This window comes from Epinephelus fuscoguttatus, linkage group LG23, assembly GCF_011397635.1.
Source record: "Epinephelus fuscoguttatus linkage group LG23, E.fuscoguttatus.final_Chr_v1".
In the NCBI taxonomy this organism is placed as follows: domain Eukaryota; kingdom Metazoa; phylum Chordata; class Actinopteri; order Perciformes; family Serranidae; genus Epinephelus; species Epinephelus fuscoguttatus.
In genome coordinates this window covers 8,910,395-8,930,765 of record NC_064774.1, presented here as the reverse complement: position 1 = coordinate 8,930,765, position 20,371 = coordinate 8,910,395, and the positions used below count along the sequence as shown (strand labels likewise).

General features: G+C 43.1%; 2 protein-coding genes across 5 annotated transcripts in view; one reads left to right on the top strand and one right to left on the bottom strand.

The window, feature by feature from the left end:
- Nucleotides 1-5,662, top strand: part of LOC125884439 (uncharacterized) — a 53,598-nt gene extending 47,936 nt beyond the window's left edge. For all 4 annotated transcript variants that reach the window (XM_049569400.1, XM_049569399.1, XM_049569398.1 and 1 more), the window contains 3 exons: nt 221-276; nt 1,128-1,487; nt 2,306-5,662. In XM_049569400.1, the coding sequence (XP_049425357.1) occupies nt 228-276; nt 1,128-1,487; nt 2,306-2,628 (732 nt within the window). In that variant the 5' untranslated portion in view covers nt 221-227 and the 3' untranslated portion in view covers nt 2,629-5,662. The remainder of the gene's footprint in view (nt 1-220; nt 277-1,127; nt 1,488-2,305) is intronic.
- Nucleotides 5,663-6,216: 554 nt separating this feature from the next.
- mus81 (MUS81 structure-specific endonuclease subunit) lies at nt 6,217-19,710 on the bottom strand. The gene is made up of 17 exons (XM_049569384.1): nt 19,595-19,710; nt 19,179-19,321; nt 17,637-17,766; nt 17,352-17,437; nt 16,434-16,580; nt 16,268-16,348; nt 16,072-16,160; nt 15,359-15,550; nt 15,111-15,281; nt 14,906-15,033; nt 14,618-14,730; nt 12,024-12,143; nt 11,452-11,547; nt 10,108-10,236; nt 9,809-9,912; nt 7,453-7,536; nt 6,217-6,545 (listed from the first exon to the last, which is right to left on the bottom strand). The coding sequence occupies exons 2-17, from the start codon at nt 19,317-19,319 to the stop codon at nt 6,479-6,481; spliced, it is 1,878 nt and encodes a 625-aa protein (XP_049425341.1). The 5' UTR covers nt 19,320-19,321; nt 19,595-19,710; the 3' UTR covers nt 6,217-6,478.
- Nucleotides 19,711-20,371: the final 661 nt, after the last annotated feature.

Genomic DNA, 20,371 nt, shown 5'->3' with positions numbered 1-20,371 from the left:
AGCAACCAATGAAATCTTGCTAACTAACATTTGGTCGACTCTTAGTGCTCCCTAAGAGTCGACCAAATGTTAGCCGACCAGAAAGGTCATTAGTAGTGGCTTAGTACACACCATAACTTTTCTTCTTGGCATACTATGATATACTTGAATATTGTGGTGGATGTGTCCGCCCCAGTATTATAATTACTGTCTAGCTCTTCACCTCTGTCTCCTCTCACAGGGAGAAGATGATGTGCATCATCCTGCTGCTCATCAACCTGACCTCCTGTGTGTGTGGTGAGTTTACACCTTCACTTTATCATCCACTAACACAAAAGACAGAGTACTCTCAGGCTTTTTGCCTCTGACCAGGAGGTTATGTTTTTGGTATGATTGTTTTGTAACTCAGCAGGATTACAGAAAAACTAACAAACAAAGAAAAAGAACCCACTAAATTCTGGAGCAGATCTGAATCACTAGGCGGATACACCAATTACTTTTCAACTTGGGTTGACAGAATAATACCATACATAAAAAAAAATCCAGTAGATCCTAGCGAAGTTCACTAGTGACAAAAGTCAGCTGTCCCACGCCACCCAGAAGGTGTTTATCATTTGCTGTCTACAGTCTCTCTGATTCCATGTGAATGCAGCATTATGTTGAATATATTGACATTTATATGGATTAAATTACGTCCAACAATGACATCAATGTTGCGTATCCAGTTAAAGCTACTCTTACCTTTCTTGCATTTCACACAGCACTTAGAAAAAATTTGAACATCCTCAACTGCCGCCTCCCTCCAAAGTCCCACCCCCCTCCACCATTACGCCCTCATTACGTCTATGATAGACGTAGGCGTTGCTAAGGTAACATTAGATACATGGAAGAGGAGAGTGAATCTCAGAGGAAGTCTGTCCGAGTGCCTTTCTAGTTAATTTTTGGTTTCATGCATCACCTCTTAGCTGCAGCAACTTTGAGCTCTCATGTTTCCTGACCTTCCAGCTTTGTTGTAAATAAGAGCACACTGTTATTCAGTCAATCAGTCAAACTCTGCACACAAACATCTATAGATGGAGTTTAAAGGCTCACATGTTAAAGTTGTCACTTTGTCTGCTCCTCACTTTCCCTCTCTGTCTCCTCAACAGGAACATTTGTAGTCAATGTGACACAGACCTCCTATCAGGCAGAGGAGAACCACAACATCACGCTGGAGTGGATGTTCACCACCAAACCTGGCAGCTCCCTCGACTCCCTTTTTATCTACTGTCAACTGTTGACTGATCTCAGAGCCTCAGTCCTGTATGACCTTCATGGAGGTGTTGAGGTCCCAGAGTCTCAGGATGGACAGTTTAAAGGACGGGTCCAGTGTGACAAAGGCGTCCTCAGAGAGGGACGACTCAGACTTCATGTGTCCAGACTCAGGACTGATGACTCGGGACTGTACATGTGTCAAGTGTTCACACGTTATGGCAGCAGCACTGCTACATGTCGGCTCAATGTCACTGGTAAGTAAACTCAGTAGAACTGTCTTAGCAGATTCAATTCAGCAGCTTTTCTGGATAAATAAGAACCTGAGGAGAAAAATATTGTGGACTTCTGCAATCCACAATCTGTACACTTCCTTCTTGTAGTATCTGGGAATTATGTTACAACTCATTCTGTTGTGGATATTTGCCAGCCGCAAGTCTGTCTGTGTATGTGTGTGTGTGTGTGTGTGTGTGATCATGACAAATATGGTCTTGATGACACCCATTGACCCTTCATTAAGTAAGAGAAGTAGCAATGGGCCGGCTCAGACCAGGGTCCGACAACAACACAGCTGTGCTCCATCGTTTCAGATTTCCTTCATTTTCAGGCTGATTTTGTGGATTTGGAGCTAAATGTTGTGCCTGGGGCACGTTGTGTATTAATGTTACTTGTTACCTGGAGAGGTTGGAAAAAGATATACGTTTCTTCTCTGTTCCAAAACCAAAATCAAACCCTGAAAAGTGTAGGGTTAGCTAGCTAGCTACTGAAGATATGGGACTGATTTTGTCAATGCGATAGCATCACAACTGTGCAAGACACAGTCACAATACTTTACAGGTGTGTAGTTGAGATCAAAATTAAAGCCAAATTCATAGAGGGGTGTGGTCTGAGCAAGGGAGATAGAAATAGGGGGGTAGGAAGTAGAGAAGGGGCCACTGGCCCCCCACTTTATGCCACTTGTTTTAAGTTGCAAATCGCAGTGTTGCGGCTGGTGTGATCCTATAGCAAGATGGTCATTTTTAGTGAAATGTATTTCTTCATAGGAATGACACAGATTTGTTTGGTCTCTTTACAGCAGCAAAGGCTTCGCCCAAACCTGTGAGACCAAACCCAACAAGTGCACCACAACCAGAGAGTTGGGGATGGATCGTCTTACATTGTCTCCTGGGACTGACAGCAACAGCAGTCCTGGGTCTTTTGGGTTATTTTTTATTCAGACACTTTGTGCCTAGAGAACAAGTGTGCCCAAGACAACTAGAGTTTAGCACTCAGCCAAGAGAACAAGATTCCTGCTCAGATCATAGTGATAGATCTGAGTCAGCTCCACTCTCCCCAAATACATCACTGGAAACTGTTGCATCTGACATCTGTCAGCCTATCCCAGATGACAATGGGTGAGAGGCAGGGTACACCCTGGACAGGTCAGACTATCACAGGGCTGACACATAGAGACAGACAACCATTCAAACTCACATTCACACCTACAGACAATTTAGAGTCACCAATTAACCTGCATGTCTTTGGACTGTGGGAGGAAGCTGGAGCACCTGGAGAAAACCCGCGCTGACACAGGGAGAACATGAGATCTCTGCACAGAAGGAACCCTCTTACTGTGAGGCAACAGTGCTAACCACTGCACCACCATGCTGCCTAATTCTAACATGCAGAGCATTAACTTTTTTTTTTGTAATGTGGCGTTTAAACTCAGATGTACTGTTACTGTTTTATTTGTGTCTGTCAGCTGGCTGATATTTTTTACAGTCTGTTATTTACGGTCATTATTTCATTGTATGTATGCTCAAAAGAAAAGCTCTTGAGAAAAGCACTCTGCCTACTTCCATCTACACAATACTAACCGCCTTCGCCCATCCCTCCCACCACACAGCACCTCCCTCCTTTTTGGTCTCCCTCTCAAATCCATCCACAAACTTCAACTAGTCCAGAGCTCTGCCGCCCGCATCATCACCAGAACCCCCTCCATCAATCACACCACTCACTGTGTCTGCCTTGTTTACCATATAAAGCAAATCCAGACATTTGTACATTTACCTTTTGAATTTAAATTTATGCTGGTTTATTAATATCATGCAATCTGTAAATCTGCAGCCATGAATTTGGATCTTATGTCCAGAGTTTTGATACAGCTTTGAGTTGAACATTCATTCATTTTCTGTAATCGCTTATCCTCTTGAGGGTCGCAGGGGGGCTGGAGCCTTTCCCAGCTGACACTGGGCGAAAGGCCAAAGCCAGACTATCACAGGGCTGACACATGAGCCCCTTTTACACTGCCAGATTTTCTGCAAATGTTGGGCCATTTTGCAGGCAAGCTGCGAGCGTTTAGACACACAGAGCCAGATTAGTGAGTTGATCCGAGGAGCCCAGTTTTCCGCTTCGTAGGGTAAACATATTGGCGGAGTCTTTTTCTTTTAAAGAGAACGAGGCGCCCTTCTGCCATGGGAGGGGCTGTTGATGACTTGTGGGAGGGGCTGTTGATGACGCCGCTTGTGCAAAGGAAACAGCTGATAGCAGGAATTAGCGAGCAGCTAGTAGCAAGAGAGAAATGCAAACCTGACATACACTGTAAAGATGAGCACCTGGGGAGACAAGGAATTGCGCGTCCTCCTTGTCCTCACAAATGAAAAGGTCATTAACTGTCGGATGACGGGGACGGTGAAGGACGGGCCGACTTAGATAATCGCTGAAGGACTGACCAGCCGCGGCTTCCCTCCCACGTCACTGTTTACGTCACACGCTGAGCTACACGTTTTGTTACTTGCTCACGCCCCCCATTGCACTCCCCAATTTTGTTTTTATACTGCCAATGCTGAACGAAGACGGATTGGGCTTTCCTGCAAATTTGCACAATTCCTATTTAAAAAGGGCTATAGAGACTTACAACCATTCACACTCACATTCACACCTACGGACAATTTAGAGTCACCAATGAACCTGCATGTCTTTGGACTGTGGGGGGGAAGCCGGAGCACCTGCAGAAAACCCATGCTGACACGAGGAGAACATGCAAACTCCACACAGAAGGAACCCTCTTGCTGTGAGGCAATAGTGCTAACCACTGTACCACTGTGCCGCCTAATTCTAACATGCAGAGCTTTAACTTTTTTTTTTTTTTTGTAATGTGCCCTTTAAACTCAGATGTTTTATTTGTGTCTGTTACAGTTGGCATATATATTTTACTGTCTGTTATTTATGGTCATTATTTCATTGTATGTATGCTCCAAAGAAAAGCTCTGAGTTGTTAACACTGGTATTAATATTATAGAGCAGCAGAGGGAGCTCTTCGGTCTTGTTTGCTCTTCTGTCTGCAGGTTACAGCTGTGATTGATTAGACCAGTGGATCACAACTGGTTAGTCGCAGTCCAGAAGTGAGCCACAGGTTCATTCTGAATGGACCGCAACTCTGCAAGTGACTTACAAACGTGTCAAGTTGGTAAAAAACACATTTTATTTTGAAGTACAGTGATTTGCCAGCACAGAGCTTTTATTTTGAAGTGTTATTTCCTGGCATTTCAGTATCCATCCCTAGCTGGGCCACAGGGAGGTTACCTCTGGGCCAGATGTGGCCCATGGGCCTACTGAATAGGTCAGCAGTATTCTTTTGTTGTACAGTTCTAGTTTTCTTATTTGTACCACTGATAATAAATAATAGATTTGTTTTTTAAAGAAGATGCACCGTGTGTGTGTGTTGGGGTGGAATTGGGCACCACACAGAGAGGGCACCTATATTGCCAGCAGCAGCCCTGCCCCTAACACAACAACTGGTCTGGTACTTTCTCCTTGAGTGACAAAGGATTATGGTGTGGTTACTGTACTATTTAAAATAAATAATAATAATAATAAAGCACCAGAGCTCATGAGCTCATGTTTTCATTGACAGAGTTTCTGTTGTTGCTGATTTTTTTGTACAGCACTTTGGTCAATGTGAGTTATTTTTATATGTGCTTTATAGACTTCAATACAGAGCCTGGACTTAACAATGTGTGTTCACTGAATGCTAGGGAGGACTCTTGCCTTGCCCACACAGGATCCTTGGGAGGAGCACCCGTCCTCCAGAGGTTAGAATTCACTGGCTGGTGCCAATCTTTTGTGTTGTGGGCTGTACTTTCACAGTTTCTGCAGAAGGTGGCGCTGCAGTCGGCTGCAAGGTGGGATGAACAGCCACATGTCCTGCAGGTCTTTGATTGATCACCATGAAACACATGGCCCCTAATTGGTGCCAGCTAGATGGTGGGTGGTAGGTGGTGGAGTAAATCAGAATTAGCTCTCTCCTGAGACGCACATAGAAACACCAGGCTCAAATTCTAATTCCATTCTTGTCCCTCATTTCCATGCTCCGTAAGACAGTGCAATGAGAGGACAGCCATGTGTCTATGTCCTCAGTTGCAACTTTTTCAGAGTACGTAATCACGGTCACTGTTTTTGGTTCCCTCTCTGAGAGTGGGATGAGAAGAACTTTGTGGAGTCTCTGGTTATTGTCCTTACTCTGCTCAAGGCGTTGCTCAAACAAACTGTAGGTTGCAAAATTACCCCAAATGCCTTTTCAGTAGACAGGGCAAACACATAGTCAAGTTGAGGAGGGCTGAAACCCTGTTCCCTCCAGAAAATATTCCAGCTGAACTGGAAACAATCCATTTCCAAGTCTTCTTGGAGCTCAAAACAAACTGCATTCCTTCAGGAACCAGCTGAAGCCTTCATGTCAGAGGAGTCTTCTGATGTGCCTCTTGTACTGAAAGGCAAAGGTACGTATTCCTTCATCTGATCAAAACTCTGGATTTAGGCTCAATATACTGCAATAACCCACAAGTCTCCATTCATAGGACACCCTTCTGGTCCTGGGCCCTGGGACAGTTGACCACTTTGCCTAGTTGGTAATCCAGAATTGTCACACTGGTGTTCCCTTTCATTCATTTCCTAGCCAGTCAGAAAAATAATACGATCACTTAATATTTGAAAAAAAAAATCATACTATTCAAAATAAACTTTATTGATATAGTGTCAAACTACAGTTGTGAAATTCTTCACACACGTAGATATATGTTACAATAATGAAAATATAGCAGCATCCTCATATGGAAATCCTCAAATTAATTCTATTCAAGTAAAGCAGGCACTGATATTTAATGACTAAATGTATTTACATAATGATGTGAATGATTTTGACTTTGCATCCGTTTTTGTTCCAGAAAATATCTGAATGGCTGAAATAGTGTTCACCAGTGACTGCGTGCATCTATGACAGAGATCCTTGAGTGCAGTAGAGCTGATAAACTGTTCTGCTCAGAGCTGGACCCAAGTTTCTGAAAGACAAAGAAAGATAGGGTATGAAGATGGGTATAGAAAAGGTTTCACAAATCCAAGTCCTGTAAGAATTTACAGATGCACATCACTTTACATGTGACAGGATTCTTTATTGTCATAAAAAGGCAGTTCATAAAATTAATGGGTTTGTTTTAGCAGTAACTTTGTCTCTAGTTGAGAACACCAAGCAGCCTAAACATTACAACCAAAGTGAATAACATGGATAATCTTGTTACAGTGCAGTGTTCTGCTGGGAAACCTATCGTCCTGGCCTTCATGGGGATGCCACTTGATGCGCTTCACCCACCCAAACACCGTTGCAGACCCAAGTATCCCCCTCGTGGCAACGGCACTCCCTTGAGGGCAGTGCCCAAAGAGTGTGACAAAGAGCTCAAAGCGGCAACCTGGCTTCTAAATTCCTTTGATCCCAATCTGATCAAGCATTCGTGGGGCATGCAGGTACCGCAGAGATCGAGCCCGGACAAAGGTTCTCTGGGGAAGTCCTGTGGTATGGCACCGGGGTGTTTGCAGAAGATCTTTTGAGTCCGGTGGGCTATCAGCACGTCCCACAGATGCTTGACAAGATTTGAATCTGGAGGCCAGGTGGATGCTTTCCGCTCTTCATCACATTCCTCGGGCCATTCCTGCAGTGTGGTATAGAGCATCGTCCTGTTGGGGAGGCCACTGCCATTGGGGAGTGCATCTGCCATGAGGTCTTGGTCTACAACAGTGTTTTGGTGGGTGGAAGACATCAAGTGCCCTGTAACTGTTAATCAGTGTTATTCACTTTATCCATCATTGGTTTGAATGTTTTGCCGGATTGTTTTATGGTGAAGTAACGGTAGTCCAAGTCAAGTATGATATTGATAAATACACACTAAGAAAAATATGAAACTACAATCAAACCTTTTGAGCTTCCCATAGCGTATGGAAGAGAGGAGTTTCTCTTTCTCTGCTTCACTTGCACACTGTTCATAGGCTGTCAGAAGACTGAGATTGAGAGAAGCAGAAATATTTTTAAAACAAAAATAAAAAATATTCAGTTTCTATCAGTAGCTTGGAGCCATTGTACTCATCAAGACTGTTCTTTTCTTACTGCAGCGGTATTCTTGGTTGGTATGGTCTCATGCAAGTGAGGGTGTTTTAGGCCCAATCTCAATACCTCCCCCCCTTGCCCACTACCCCTTGGCCCTCGAAATGAAGCAACGAGGGGTCGGGGTTGAAATCTTTCCCTAGGAATTGGGACACCACTCACTACATCACCGCGTCGGTTACATTCACGCATACTTAACTATTTTAGCCATCTACATTACCAACCGGCATCTACAATGGAGTCTCCAGTTGAGTTCATCCAACCGATCACGTTTGCATTATTCATCATGCTTCATTTGATGAACGACAGACAACAGGGGACTTCTGCTAGCTGGATAGCTAGCTGGCTAACCAGCTAACATTACGAGGCAGCATAGTTGTACTAGCTGGTGTGTTATCGTAATGTGAAAAATCCAACAATTTTGCAGAACAGGACAGATGACAGACGCCAGATAGTGCGAGCTAGCTAGCTAGCTAACAAGCAACCTGACTACGGTAACATTAGCTATGTATGAACTTTTTTCCCGGTCTCTTGCTCGGTGCTAGCCATGGCGACGTGTACCCCTTGCTGGCAAGTCAGCATCTGAAATCCCTCGCTCTGAAGGGCTAGTTTCATACCCACTACCCCTCGTTATTCCCCCTACCCCTACACGCAAAAAGGAATTGGGACACCACTACCCCTTGCGGGAACGCACAAATGTAGGGGTAGGGCCAAGGGGTAGGGCTAAGGGGGGGTATTGGGACTGGCCCTTAATATGTAGCCTCTGTACACCTTCCACTGTCCAACTCTTGTGACGCTTTTAACTGTGAGCATTTTTCAATAACCAAAACTGAACCTTACCCTGTCTTTGCCTGTCGCCTTACAGTCATTAACCTTTAGTTAACCCAGAAGGAACAGATGGAAATGGCTTGTCCAAGTTGCACTTTAGTCACACCGTGTTTTGTGAATTGGAAATGTACCTTTATATTACTTTCGGACACAAAAATGAATCTGCACTTCAAAGTACATGTTCATGTCATGGGACTATGTAGCACTGTTTGATCTTGGCTTGTACAGGCTTAGTTCAGAGGCCTGTACTACAAAGCAGTATTTGAAGTTAGCAAGGTAACTTCAGGGTTAACTCTGAGTTTTCAGTACTACGAAGCTGGTTCTCTTTTCACCAGGATAAATCACCGTGGCAACTTATGCTGAACAGCTATCTGCTCCGGAGCAGGTTAACTTTTGAGTATTGGATCACAGCCTGTCAACACCCCGACCTCTGACCAATTGGATCACTGCAGAAAAAAGTATCCATGGACAAAAGTCGGGAGTGACAGGTAAAAATGAGAAGCCTGTATGCTGTTATAGATCAGTAGAATCATTTCACTGTTCATGGGCTCTGTCTCCTCTGATTTTAAAACAGAGCAACCTCATCAGTCATTAACTGCTTTTCCACCCTTTACTTCAGAAGCAGAAACAGTCTGACAACACTTTAAAGTGTTTTATGAGACAGCACCACATAATTTCCGTCTCCGATGTCAGTGAATAGTGTGGGTAGTGTTTTCAATGTTTCTAGATTTGCAGACCGCTTGTAACTACACCAGTTCCAGACCTCCACATCTCGCTACTCCCCCAGTAAGATCATCTGAGAGCGACCACTCGAACACCTGATGCAACAGTTGGTTTGCACAACCAAAGAATTTCTGCACAAACTGTCAAAAACCATCTCAGGGATGCTCATCTCAGTGGCTGGTCTCAGATGATCTTGAAGGTGAAGAAGATCCTGGGCTGGCTCACTACACAAGCTGGATGTACTGCCAAATTCTCAGACGTGGCACTGGAGACATCTTGTGGTGGTGAAATGAACATGGGCATTCCTGCAGTCAGTACACCAATGGCACACTCCCTTAAAACTTGTGACATCTGTGGCTTTGTGTTGTGGGATCCAACTGCACATTTTAGAGTGGCCTTTTATTGTGACCGTCTCAAAGCACACCTGTGTAGCAATGACGCATCTTAATCAGCATCTTAAAGTATTAGTTTTATTTTAACTCGTAAAAAATGGGGGCAAAAAACAAAGTGTTTGTTCAGTGTGATTAATCTAAACAGACCTTTGCTGCAGCTGCATGAACTCACAAGTACATCACCAAGAAAAAAAGAGATAAGGGGTAAGAACACTTGATGACTTACCTGTGCGGAGTGTTGTATTGCTCCAGTATTGCAGCTGCCTTGTCTCCAGACAGTCCACTAATCTGCATCAGCTGTCTGGCAAACACTTCTCTCACTGTCTGACACTAGAAGGGAAAACAGGGATTCAAATATATTCACAAACACACCCGTAACATTGAATTTAAAAAAAGAAAAAATAGAAACTTCAGAATTAAAATCTACATCAATAAAGGGTTTTGCAGTATTTCTTTCCTTTTTTTAAGTGCTGGTCAAACAGGTGAATGGAAATATACTTGGTGAGGGCTTGCAGACACACACACCTTGTTTTTAAGTGCACCATGATTGAACTCTGCGAAAGAAATGAGAGAGCACGAGGGGGTGGCTCTCTCCTCCTCGTCACTCCCTCCATCACCCTCCAGCTCTCTGGAGCGACAGATCAGCGTACAGTTCTGAATTAAAGGACGAAAGCACACGTCACAGTTAGGGAGGAGGTGAGTTTGTGCTCCTTCTTCAATATCAAGAACACACATGCTGTAGTTTATTTTGACTCAATCCCACATACAGTGTCCTGTTGCCCCCAATACTCACCAGAGCACCAAATGTAGATTAATTCGCCGCTGAAAATAGTCCTCAACAAATTGCCTATTGACCTGTTCACGTAACATTTGCTAAAGCCGCAGTGCACATCTGTTTATGGAAATTATTTGGTCTTTATTTTTAAAGACTAGGGATTCACCGATTGACTGCCATCAGCCTATCGGCAAATAATATGGCACTCACCAAGGACAGTGGCCGATGTTTTCACATTGTGTTACATCAGTTTAACACAGGCTTCAAAGCAGGGATCGGTGCCCCATCACCCCAGGGACAATAGGAAGCATGTTTGGGACGAACAGAAATCTTCCCAGGGACACCGCCAAGACAAAAGGACGCATTAAACTCACTTTCAGCGAGTTAGCAGCTAACAAAGTTTGCATTCAGTTACCTTATGATGCGTTCAAGCTCTACTAAGTAAAAGTAAGTGTTGGGCAAAGGTAAATCATATTTTTGTATGACTGAATTTGTGCTCATCAAATCTCACTGATGAAAACAATGACGAAAATTTTTCGTCAACGCCCTTTTTTTCCCCATTTCAGAAACGAAAAATAGATCTTGATAATAAAAACCAAGACGAGATGTATGTTTCATTTTCGTTGACGAGTCGAGATGTGACAAGATGTTCGTCATGGACTATCGCACACTGAAAGCTAAGAACAGCCGTGCTTACAAATATCTTCAAATGCCGCATGAGCTTTAGGCTGGTAAACTCCAGTAAATAGTCTGCACCAGGAAGTTTCGCTAGCCAGCAAAAACACTCACACCAGAGCAGCATCAGGCGTTTGTGCGAGTTGTGAGCTGTAATTCAGTAGTAGATAATCAGCCATGTCTGACTGTGGATGTTGGAAGTGTTAAATGGATTTGTGGAGTCTGTTAATTGCAGCGGTGGGTGTTAGCAGTTAGCGCCACCTGTTAGCCGCTGAATGGCAGCAGAGCAAGCGGCCACCAGCCACCGGACTACACATCTGTTGAGCCCCGCAAGACTCCTCTCGGTTTTGAACTGTCTCAGGAAGGTTTAAAAAAGAAAAGGGGAAAATGGACTGTGTGTGTGTGTGTGTGTGTTTCACCTGATACAGTTTAGTCAGGTATCGCGTCATGACGGTGAGGTAGGCCGCTGACTCCCTCACATCCTGGACTCTCTTCACAAAGAAGCCATCAACTACCTAACACACAAACACACACAAGTGACAAAGTGAACACACAACATGTATACGCTACACACACTAAATCACACGGGCAGACTATCGCTAACCACTTTAAATAATTGCCGTTTGCCTGTTTGTACCACAACTGAGCCTATAGCCATATTGATGACCATGTTTTTTGGTTAAAATATTGTTTGATTAAGTCGTTTAATACCCCATTGATTTGAACTGTGTTTTTGTAAAGGCTTGTTTGTTTGGGGATTTCTGTCAGTTCATAGCGTCATCCTGCAACTCTCCACACATCCTGCAAATCAGTCAACTCTAAAACCAACCAAACAGTGAGTGAAACTAAACCAAAGACCGTGGGTTCATCATATGTCCCATCATGGTGTCTGAACTTATTTGGAGGTCGCAATAAATACCATACATTGGTTTTGACCTGGTGTAATCTAAAGTAAATGACCGTGTAAGTGTAGGAGTGTGTGTTCTCGCACCTGTGTGTTGATTATGGCCTGCTGCAGCGTAGTCTCAGGTAAACTCAGGTGGGAGGCAGCAGTCCCACACTCCTCTACCAGATAGCAGGGCCGACGAAGACCACATCGCTTCAGTCGAAACTGATGCATAGAGAAAAGGGAGAAACATTAGAAGCTTGAACATGGTTATACCTACAGCTGAATGAGTCGTGGAATATGAAAATAAAAATTGAGTCAACTGTTCGCTCTGCTCTGCCTGTCTGTCCTCAGCTTCAGTGGCAGCTGGTTTGACTATGGAGATGCGAGTGACGGCTAGCTTGACCACAGCCTTTTACTCAGTCGGCCAAGCTGGATCAAATTCTGTCCTCCTGTGCTTCTCGGGTCATCTAATATTTCTGTATCAAGGTGGTCGTCACTCCCATCTCTGTGGTCGAAGCAGTCATGCTAAAGTTGGAGTGTCCCCTGTATGCTGATCTATAAATGCACTGAAAGGGCCCAGGATACACAACTGACTACATCTGCTTTTCAAAATAAGTTAACACAGTGTAAAAACATTAATATCCACGGGAAGACTAAAACACGTTCCCTGCGTCCCTGTGGCCGGGTTCACACTATCAGTGAGCCTCTGTAGCCCTCATCGCTGCAGTGTGTCCCCCAACATTGGCCCTCGTTGTTGCTAGGTGGTTCTTTTTCTGCCGATTCAGCATGTTAAATCTGCGTTGGCGACTGTAGAGCCCGTCGGTGAATGAAATCACTCCAGTTGGCAGTTCAGGTTAGCGCACGTGAAGAGAAATGGAAGTGAGGAAAGTAAACAAAGCTGTTGTATAAGATTGTTTTTCTTTAGCCACTAAGCTCTTTAGCAGGAGGTTACGTGATGGTTTGTAATGGTAAATATGCTCTGTTCTTTCAACATTGGATTGTGTTGTTAATGTGCTAACTGGCTAACTAGCATCAAGACGGACTTCCGGCTTCCCTTTTTGAATGACAATTGCAGACAACCACCATCTGCTGGTCTGTAAAGTTTTCTCCTCTCAAGCGCGGAACATACGTGGTGGTTGGCTCTCGGTTAAAGTTTTTGCGCTGTGTTCATGTGCAACTTTTTGGCCGAGACGTGATGTTATAAAGCAACGCAGCAGGGGGTCCTTCATCACCGCTAGTTCTCTGAGGCAGGTTTGGTGTGTCTGGGCCTTCAGATGAGACATAAAAAGTCAGACTTAAAAGAGCGTGATTATCATGTTGTTGAGAATCAACATTGTGGATGTGCAAAATTAGTTTTTTGGAATAAGAAAGACGAAAAACTTTTGATTAGTGATTAATTGTTCAAGTTATTAATCACGTATACATTTGAAATCGCATTTCTCCAATTTATTTCGTAAAAAGTGAAAATATTTTTGGGTTTATTGGCTATTCGACAGAGAAAACAAGCACTGTAAAGTCAACATGTGGGTCTCTGATACGTGTGACATTCTTCTAGGGCTGTACCCAAATTTTCGGATATTCGAATATTCGTTTTTATGGGTAGGTATTCGTTATGAAAATTTGGTATTCGATAGTCGTTTTTTTATTTACTTTTTTTAAAAAAAAATTTACATTTTTTTTGGTGCTAAATGCAGTCTTTTTGTTGTTGGTAAATGTAGGTTATCAATAAAAATCAAAACTTTTAAATTGCATTGTTAAAAATGTGAAAATACAGTATCGCCTACCAACTGAGCTTGTGCACAGCACGCTTGAGCGCATCCATCTGAGGCTGTGGGTCGATACCAAGTTTTACCACTTTATCACTATTCCCTCTAACTTGTAGCTGTTTTTTTCGTTATCTTTTGAATTTAATATGAATTATGGAACCGTTTTTGTCAAAATTTGTTTCCCCCATTTTGTACAATAAATTATTGTTTAAAGTTTCAACATGTTTCTTTTGGAGTGTGTGACACAAGCGTGTTTTGAAAACGGCCGCAGACTGTCACCTGCTCAACGCATCAGTACCTTCGGATGCCATGACAGTAATAGCCAATAATGTCAAAATATCATTTACAGGCCGATTAGACTGCTGCCCGACACGCAGGTCCATTTGCGGGTTCCGTGGGTTACAGGTCGACCCGCGCATCACTACTCAGCTCAGTCTATAAGGCTGTACACAACTGTAAGGCTATAGACATTATATTCTATTCAGGCCGGCAGAACCAGCAGCTCATCGGCTCTACAGTGCACGACACTGCTGATTAACCAATTTATTGCAGAGTGTCTGCCAGCAACCAATTACTTGCAGAGGCTTCCTACAACTTGTTTCAACGGTTCTGATTTAATCAGAAGACAAATCAAACAGGATGACTAGCCAATGTGAAAATCAAAAGAAAGCATAGAATAATGTACTGAAGGAGACTGTTGTGCCATCACAGTTTTTGTGATTTGAGAGCAAAGATCCGGTCGCTGCTGTGCAAAACTCCGCAATACCGCAGAGTTTTGCAGAATTGCGGAGTTTTGCCAAAGGTCCGAATGTTCAAAAATGGTATTCGGGACAGCCCTACATTCTTCACATTCTACAGACTAAATAATAATTTGATGGCATAAATAACTGATGAATCAGTTGCTAATTATGACATGAATCACACACTGACCTTCTGTTCCCTGAAGCGTCCGTCGATGATGCTACCACACAGGTCATCCATCCTCTTCCTCTCAATGATGTAATCAAGCACAAGCTCCCGGCCTGCGGGGGCACGCAGCTGACCTGCATGAAATGACAGAAGATTATAATGCATTTATGTAGACAGGTGGGCAACATGTAAATAACACAAGGTGACCTTTATGTCCCAAAGTAAGTAAGAAAATAAACTTTCGTCGTTGATGGGGAGATCCTACTCAAGAAAAGCTTGAAAGTGTCTGTTTCTGTGTTTGTGAGTTACCTGGAACGGGTGTGACCTTTTCCCGAGCGACCCACAGGAAGTCTCCAACGTTTAGCTTCCTAACATCAAAGATCACTCCGTTTCTCTGAAGCTCCTTGACCAGCTCCTGCTTTCGGTGTTGGCTGCCACTGCACAGGCAAGTCCACAGGTCATGAAATACAGTATTCGTCCTTAATTCACACAGATACCCAAACAGCTGTCTTACCCAGTTGTCTCAATGAAGTCAACACAGAGTATAATGTCATAGGTTCCAGGCAGAAGACATCCTGCATTCGGCTTTCTGCTCGTTGCCTGTGAATCCTTGGATTTTCCTGAAAAAGTCGTCCCATCGACCTCGCTCCTCGGCTGGGCAGCACAGGGCGGATTCTCTGTAGGGCTGTGAAGAGAAGATGATTCATTCTGTTGCGGCAGGAAATAGAGCAGAAGATGAAGACTTAATTTATGTACACTCACTGTATTCTGTCTTCTTCCTTTTCGTCATCATCACTAGCAGTCAGGTCCACGAGCCCAGGACCACTTTCCTCCTCATCCTCCTCTCCTTCACTTCTGACCTCCTCTGTGTCGCCCTCTGGGCCGTCTTTATTCCCTTGGTTTGCGGACTCCAGTCGCTCTGCCAAAGCCAGACCCTCATCTGTCAGAGAATACCTGAGTGAGAGTGAACAGGACCTTCAGTGTATAAAGCTGAAAACACATTATACAGACAATGGCCAAAAAGATATCGCCTGGTGAGTCATAGCTCTGGAGATCGGCTCTTCAGGTGAGAAATCAAGTTTAATTAGTGGCTGTGCACACAAGATTTTACGCAGCGTCATATGACACGGGTCAAGTGCCACCCCTAGCACACACTGGACATGTCGCGCTGCAGCTCGTCAACAGACGACCACGCAAAGTTATTACTACTGAAAGATCTGTACTTCCTCCACCTTTGCATTAGCTTAAAATTAATAAGACCAAACTCGATAGGAATCGTCCTCTGGGCACAATAGTTGGATGTTTCAGTCTGGACCAAAGTGGACGAACAGCAAAGGAAAGGCAATGCCATCTCCAGAGCCGCACTGCTAGCACGGCTACAAATAAATCACACACTAAACTAAGATGAACATCAACAGACAAAGTGTGTGCTCATGCTTGTGTGTGTGTGTGTGTGTGTGTGCTTCCTGTGTTACCTTGCAGGGTTGTGGGTCTTTATCACCAAGTTCTTCTGGATCAGAGTGCTCACTGAAGACCAGGCAGTGTACTTACTGCCGAGGTCTGGCTACACACACACAGAAATTATGAAGGAGGGAAACAAGTCAGCGGTAAAATAATCGTCTGCACATGAAGACGTACAGAGAGCATGATTGATAGCAGTGTAACACTTACAACAGTGAAAGACTTATCGCAGAGGAGCTGAGCTTCTGCTTGAAGCTCCATCTTAAACATGAAACCTTTACTACCTGGAATCTAAAGAGAAAGAGAGAGATGGTTATATGAAATAATTTGACTTACTGAGGCCACAGTTCAGCACGTGTGATGGAGAGTGGTGTACCTGTGACTGTCTGTACAGGGTGAGCAGTACAGCATAGCCCCCAGACCTCTTCTGGGGCACATACTCCCTCTTCTTCTTCCTCCCTCCTCCTCCTCTTCCTCCTCCTCCTCCTCCTATGTCTTTCCCTTGATCCCCTGCTGCATTCTTCTACAAGCAAAGATGGATCACATGGAAAAACAAATCCACTTTACTTTCCTTTTATCCATCACTCTGAGTTACTGTTGTTGTTCACAACTGTAAAGAAGTGAGAGATCATTTTTGCTTTTACTGAATATTTGAAGGCAAATTGTGAAACTATATCACTTATTTTGTTGCAGTTGTCATATTGTCAAGAATATCGTTATCACAAAAATACGCTGAGATATCGTGATATTATTTCAGGGCCATATCTCACACCGCTAGTGTGTACAGATTTAGAGCTGTGAGATATGAGACAATATAGATGCTATTTGGGATTTTACTACAAAATACTGTATGAAAAATCTTCAAATGTGTGTTTCCTTGACGGTTGCATTACAGTTAAGTGTTGTAAAGCCCTCTGAGGCAAACTGTAATCTGTGATATTGGACTATATAAATAAAACTGAATTGAAATTGAAAAATGGAATAGTATGGAACCAAATAAATCCAGACTCGTGTAAAATCGTCACCATTCTAATCTAGATAACTCGGTAATCCACGTCTAAAGAAGGAGGCCCTGCTCCTGTCTGGATTTTTCTTTGCACATGTTTGAAAAACACTCTGGTATTTGGTAAAGTAATATTGTTTGGCTCAAATCTTCTATTTCCTCGAAGCTTTTAAAGACACTGACTTCCAAACTTCCATTAATTCATCCACTTGGACATTTTAGGACTGTAGTAAACTGTGTCACAATAAGACAAACACACACTGTCTATTTAGCCCACACTGCCCTGGTTACCTTTCTGGAGGGAGCCAGGCTGTTGTTGTCCCGTCTGCCAGGAGGGGGCGCTCCTTCCGGGAGAGCGTGAATTGGAGCGTCTGGACCTACAGAAAGTGAAGACAACTCGAATGAAAAATGTCCTACTGGAAAGTTCACTCAACTGTTGCTGCAGTACAAGTGTAAGACAATGATAAATCTACCCATCTATTACAGTGCTTTATTTATTCTTATTCTAACAGTGGTGTAACAAGCACTTCAACCAGAACCTCAATCCTTCTACTCGTGCCTCCACCCGTCTCTTACCGTTCTCTCTACGGTATCGCTGCAGTTTGTTGTCCAGTAGTTTACAGATACCGTCTCCGAAGTTCTGGAGGATCTTTGCCTCTTTGGCCGTTTGCAGTGGTAATGGATACTTGTTCAGAGAGCTGATGGCCTGCAAAGAGACAGAAACAAACAAACAAAAAATATACAGTAAGATAAACCTGAATAAAAGTGTAATGAGAGAAAGAAACTGGACAGGGTTGTCAGAAAAGCGGAGAAGATCATTGTTGTGCCACTGTTGGACATCTACAACCAGAGGTGCATCTGCATAGTTAAAGACTCCTCTCATCCCTCCCAGAGTTTCGTCTCCCTCCTGCCTTCAGGGAGACGGTTCAGGAGACTGTTGAACTGTTGAGCTGTTGCTTTTGACTGCACTTTATTGGCATTTTTAGTAGCTTCTATTTTAGATTTTCCAAAACCTCTTGTTTGTCCAAGTGCTCTCTGGCAAAGTTTAAACGGGCAACCTTATTCTTTCTTGAGAGCAGAGGCTTCCGTCTAGTATCGAATCAACCTTAATGTGGACCACCACCTTCACCTCCAGCCACTCCAACAGGGAAATCAGTTAGCAAAAGAAAGAATATTGCAGAAAAAGCTAACACTAAGAAAGAACTCGATGCTGCAAGAGCCAAAACTCAACATTGTCTCTGCTTTCGAGCGATGGCGACGACTGATGCAGCTTCAATCCTGAGCTAAAAAGGGATGAGATGGTCGCATCTGCTGGACAGGTATTTTTAGTTTGCCTCTAATGTAACATAGGCTGTAACATTATATATGACAACACAGCATCCAGTTGCTAATGGCTAACGTTAGCCTACTGTAGCGTAGCCTCTGAAACATTATTTTCCTTGTGCGTTTCCACTTACTAGTAACGTTAATGCTACTATGCTATAGGAGGTAATGGAGGAGGGGGGAGTAGGCCTTTGGAGGGAGGCGGGAGTTGTGGATGTTCAAATTTTTTCTAAGTGCTGCATGAAATGCAAGAAAGGTAAGGGTAGCTTTAACTGATTACTTGAGCACCCACATGTGTTTCACCTGTGTCTGTTACCTACTTGAGTTTACCAATGCAGCAGTGGTTCACTTGCTTTTGCACATACTCTGATTCCATGTTTCATGTAGTCTGCTGGCTACTCCCACAGGTCGTTCAAAACAAGTACATGGAACATAAACCTGACATTTTGCTCTGTGGAGCCCTTTGTAACATGTGTTTTGGAAAGTGCTATTTAAATAAATGTATTATTTATGATCATTATTATCACTTTTTTGTTACTTTCCACCACTGTCTAAAAAGATAATCATATGACGTAGCATTAATAATTCACTCTCTTGGAACAAAAGGCTCTACCCACACCAATGTGACCCTCAGACCTCAATACACACCGAGGTGTCCACATACTTTTGACCACAAAGCTCTACCATCCCTCCTTAATAAGTAAGTTAAACACATAATATTTACACGCACAAAACACACAAATAAAACCTGAAGTCTGTTAAATAGACCTGAAGTGAGCAGATGGCCGTCTTTACCTTCTGGTAGGTGTACTGGATCTTCAGTCCCTTCTCTTTAGCCTCGTCGCGAAGCTCTGTGAGCCACTTGAGGAACAGCGGGTTCGGGCAGGCAGGCAGGGGGCGTTTCCGACCCAACCGGACCGGTTCCGAAGCGGGCATCCCTTTGGACGTGACAGGAGGAAAGTGACACGGTTATCCGACAGAATACTAACACACCACGGCATGATAAAAGACAACAAACTCGGTGCTAGCTTCTAAATAACTGTGTCCTGCAGCTTTAGCTAACACAGGCTAACGTTAGCACACCCTCATTAGCAAGTTTAAAGGTTTTAACGACACGCCGCCATATTTAAAAGTAGTAAGCAACATGTGTGAAGGTATTTAGATTTTAAAAACTCAGGTAGGTCGTGCATGTGCCTGGAAATGCGGCTCACCTTTCACCTGAGAGTTTGCAGCAGCTCCTGGCGCCTTGTATTCAAAGACACAGCACACTTCCTTGTTGACATCCGTGACGTCACCGGAAGGAGACGGAAGGGAAGAGGGCCAAAAGGCGAACAGTGACATCTAGCGGCGGGATTAGTAACACAAAGACAAATTTAGGGATAAATTAGATTAAATTAACAAAGTAACAGTAATTACAGTAATTTTGAGGTACTCGTGCTTTACTTGAATATTTCTATTTCATGCTACTTTACATTTCTCCTCCACTACATTTATATTGTACCTTTTACTCCACTACATTTAGTTGATAACTTTAGTTACTAGTTACTTTGCAGATACAGATTAATAATACAAAAAAACCCTTTAATATAGATGAGAGTATTGTCCACAAAATCCCAGTATTGGTCCAGCTTTTAATTTTTTTTAAAATTAATATTAACATTTATATATGTTAATGTATATAGTTTTTAATTTTTAGTTAGTAGTTTAATTTTATTGCATAATGAGCACTAAGTTTATGTCTTTTTTTTTCTGTGGTCTTACCTTGTTTTGTTTTTATTTGTCGCTCAGTAACTTTGCTTTTGTCTTGTGCGTTTTTGTTATCATTATTATTCTATTTTTTTTCCCTATCATTATTATTATTATTATGCTTGGTTTCATAAATAGGTCGATCAATAATTAAGTAGCAGTAAATAATGAATAAATGATCAAAGGAATTCATAAATACCGCACTTTTACACTTCTACTCCTCTAGCTAACTCCACTACATT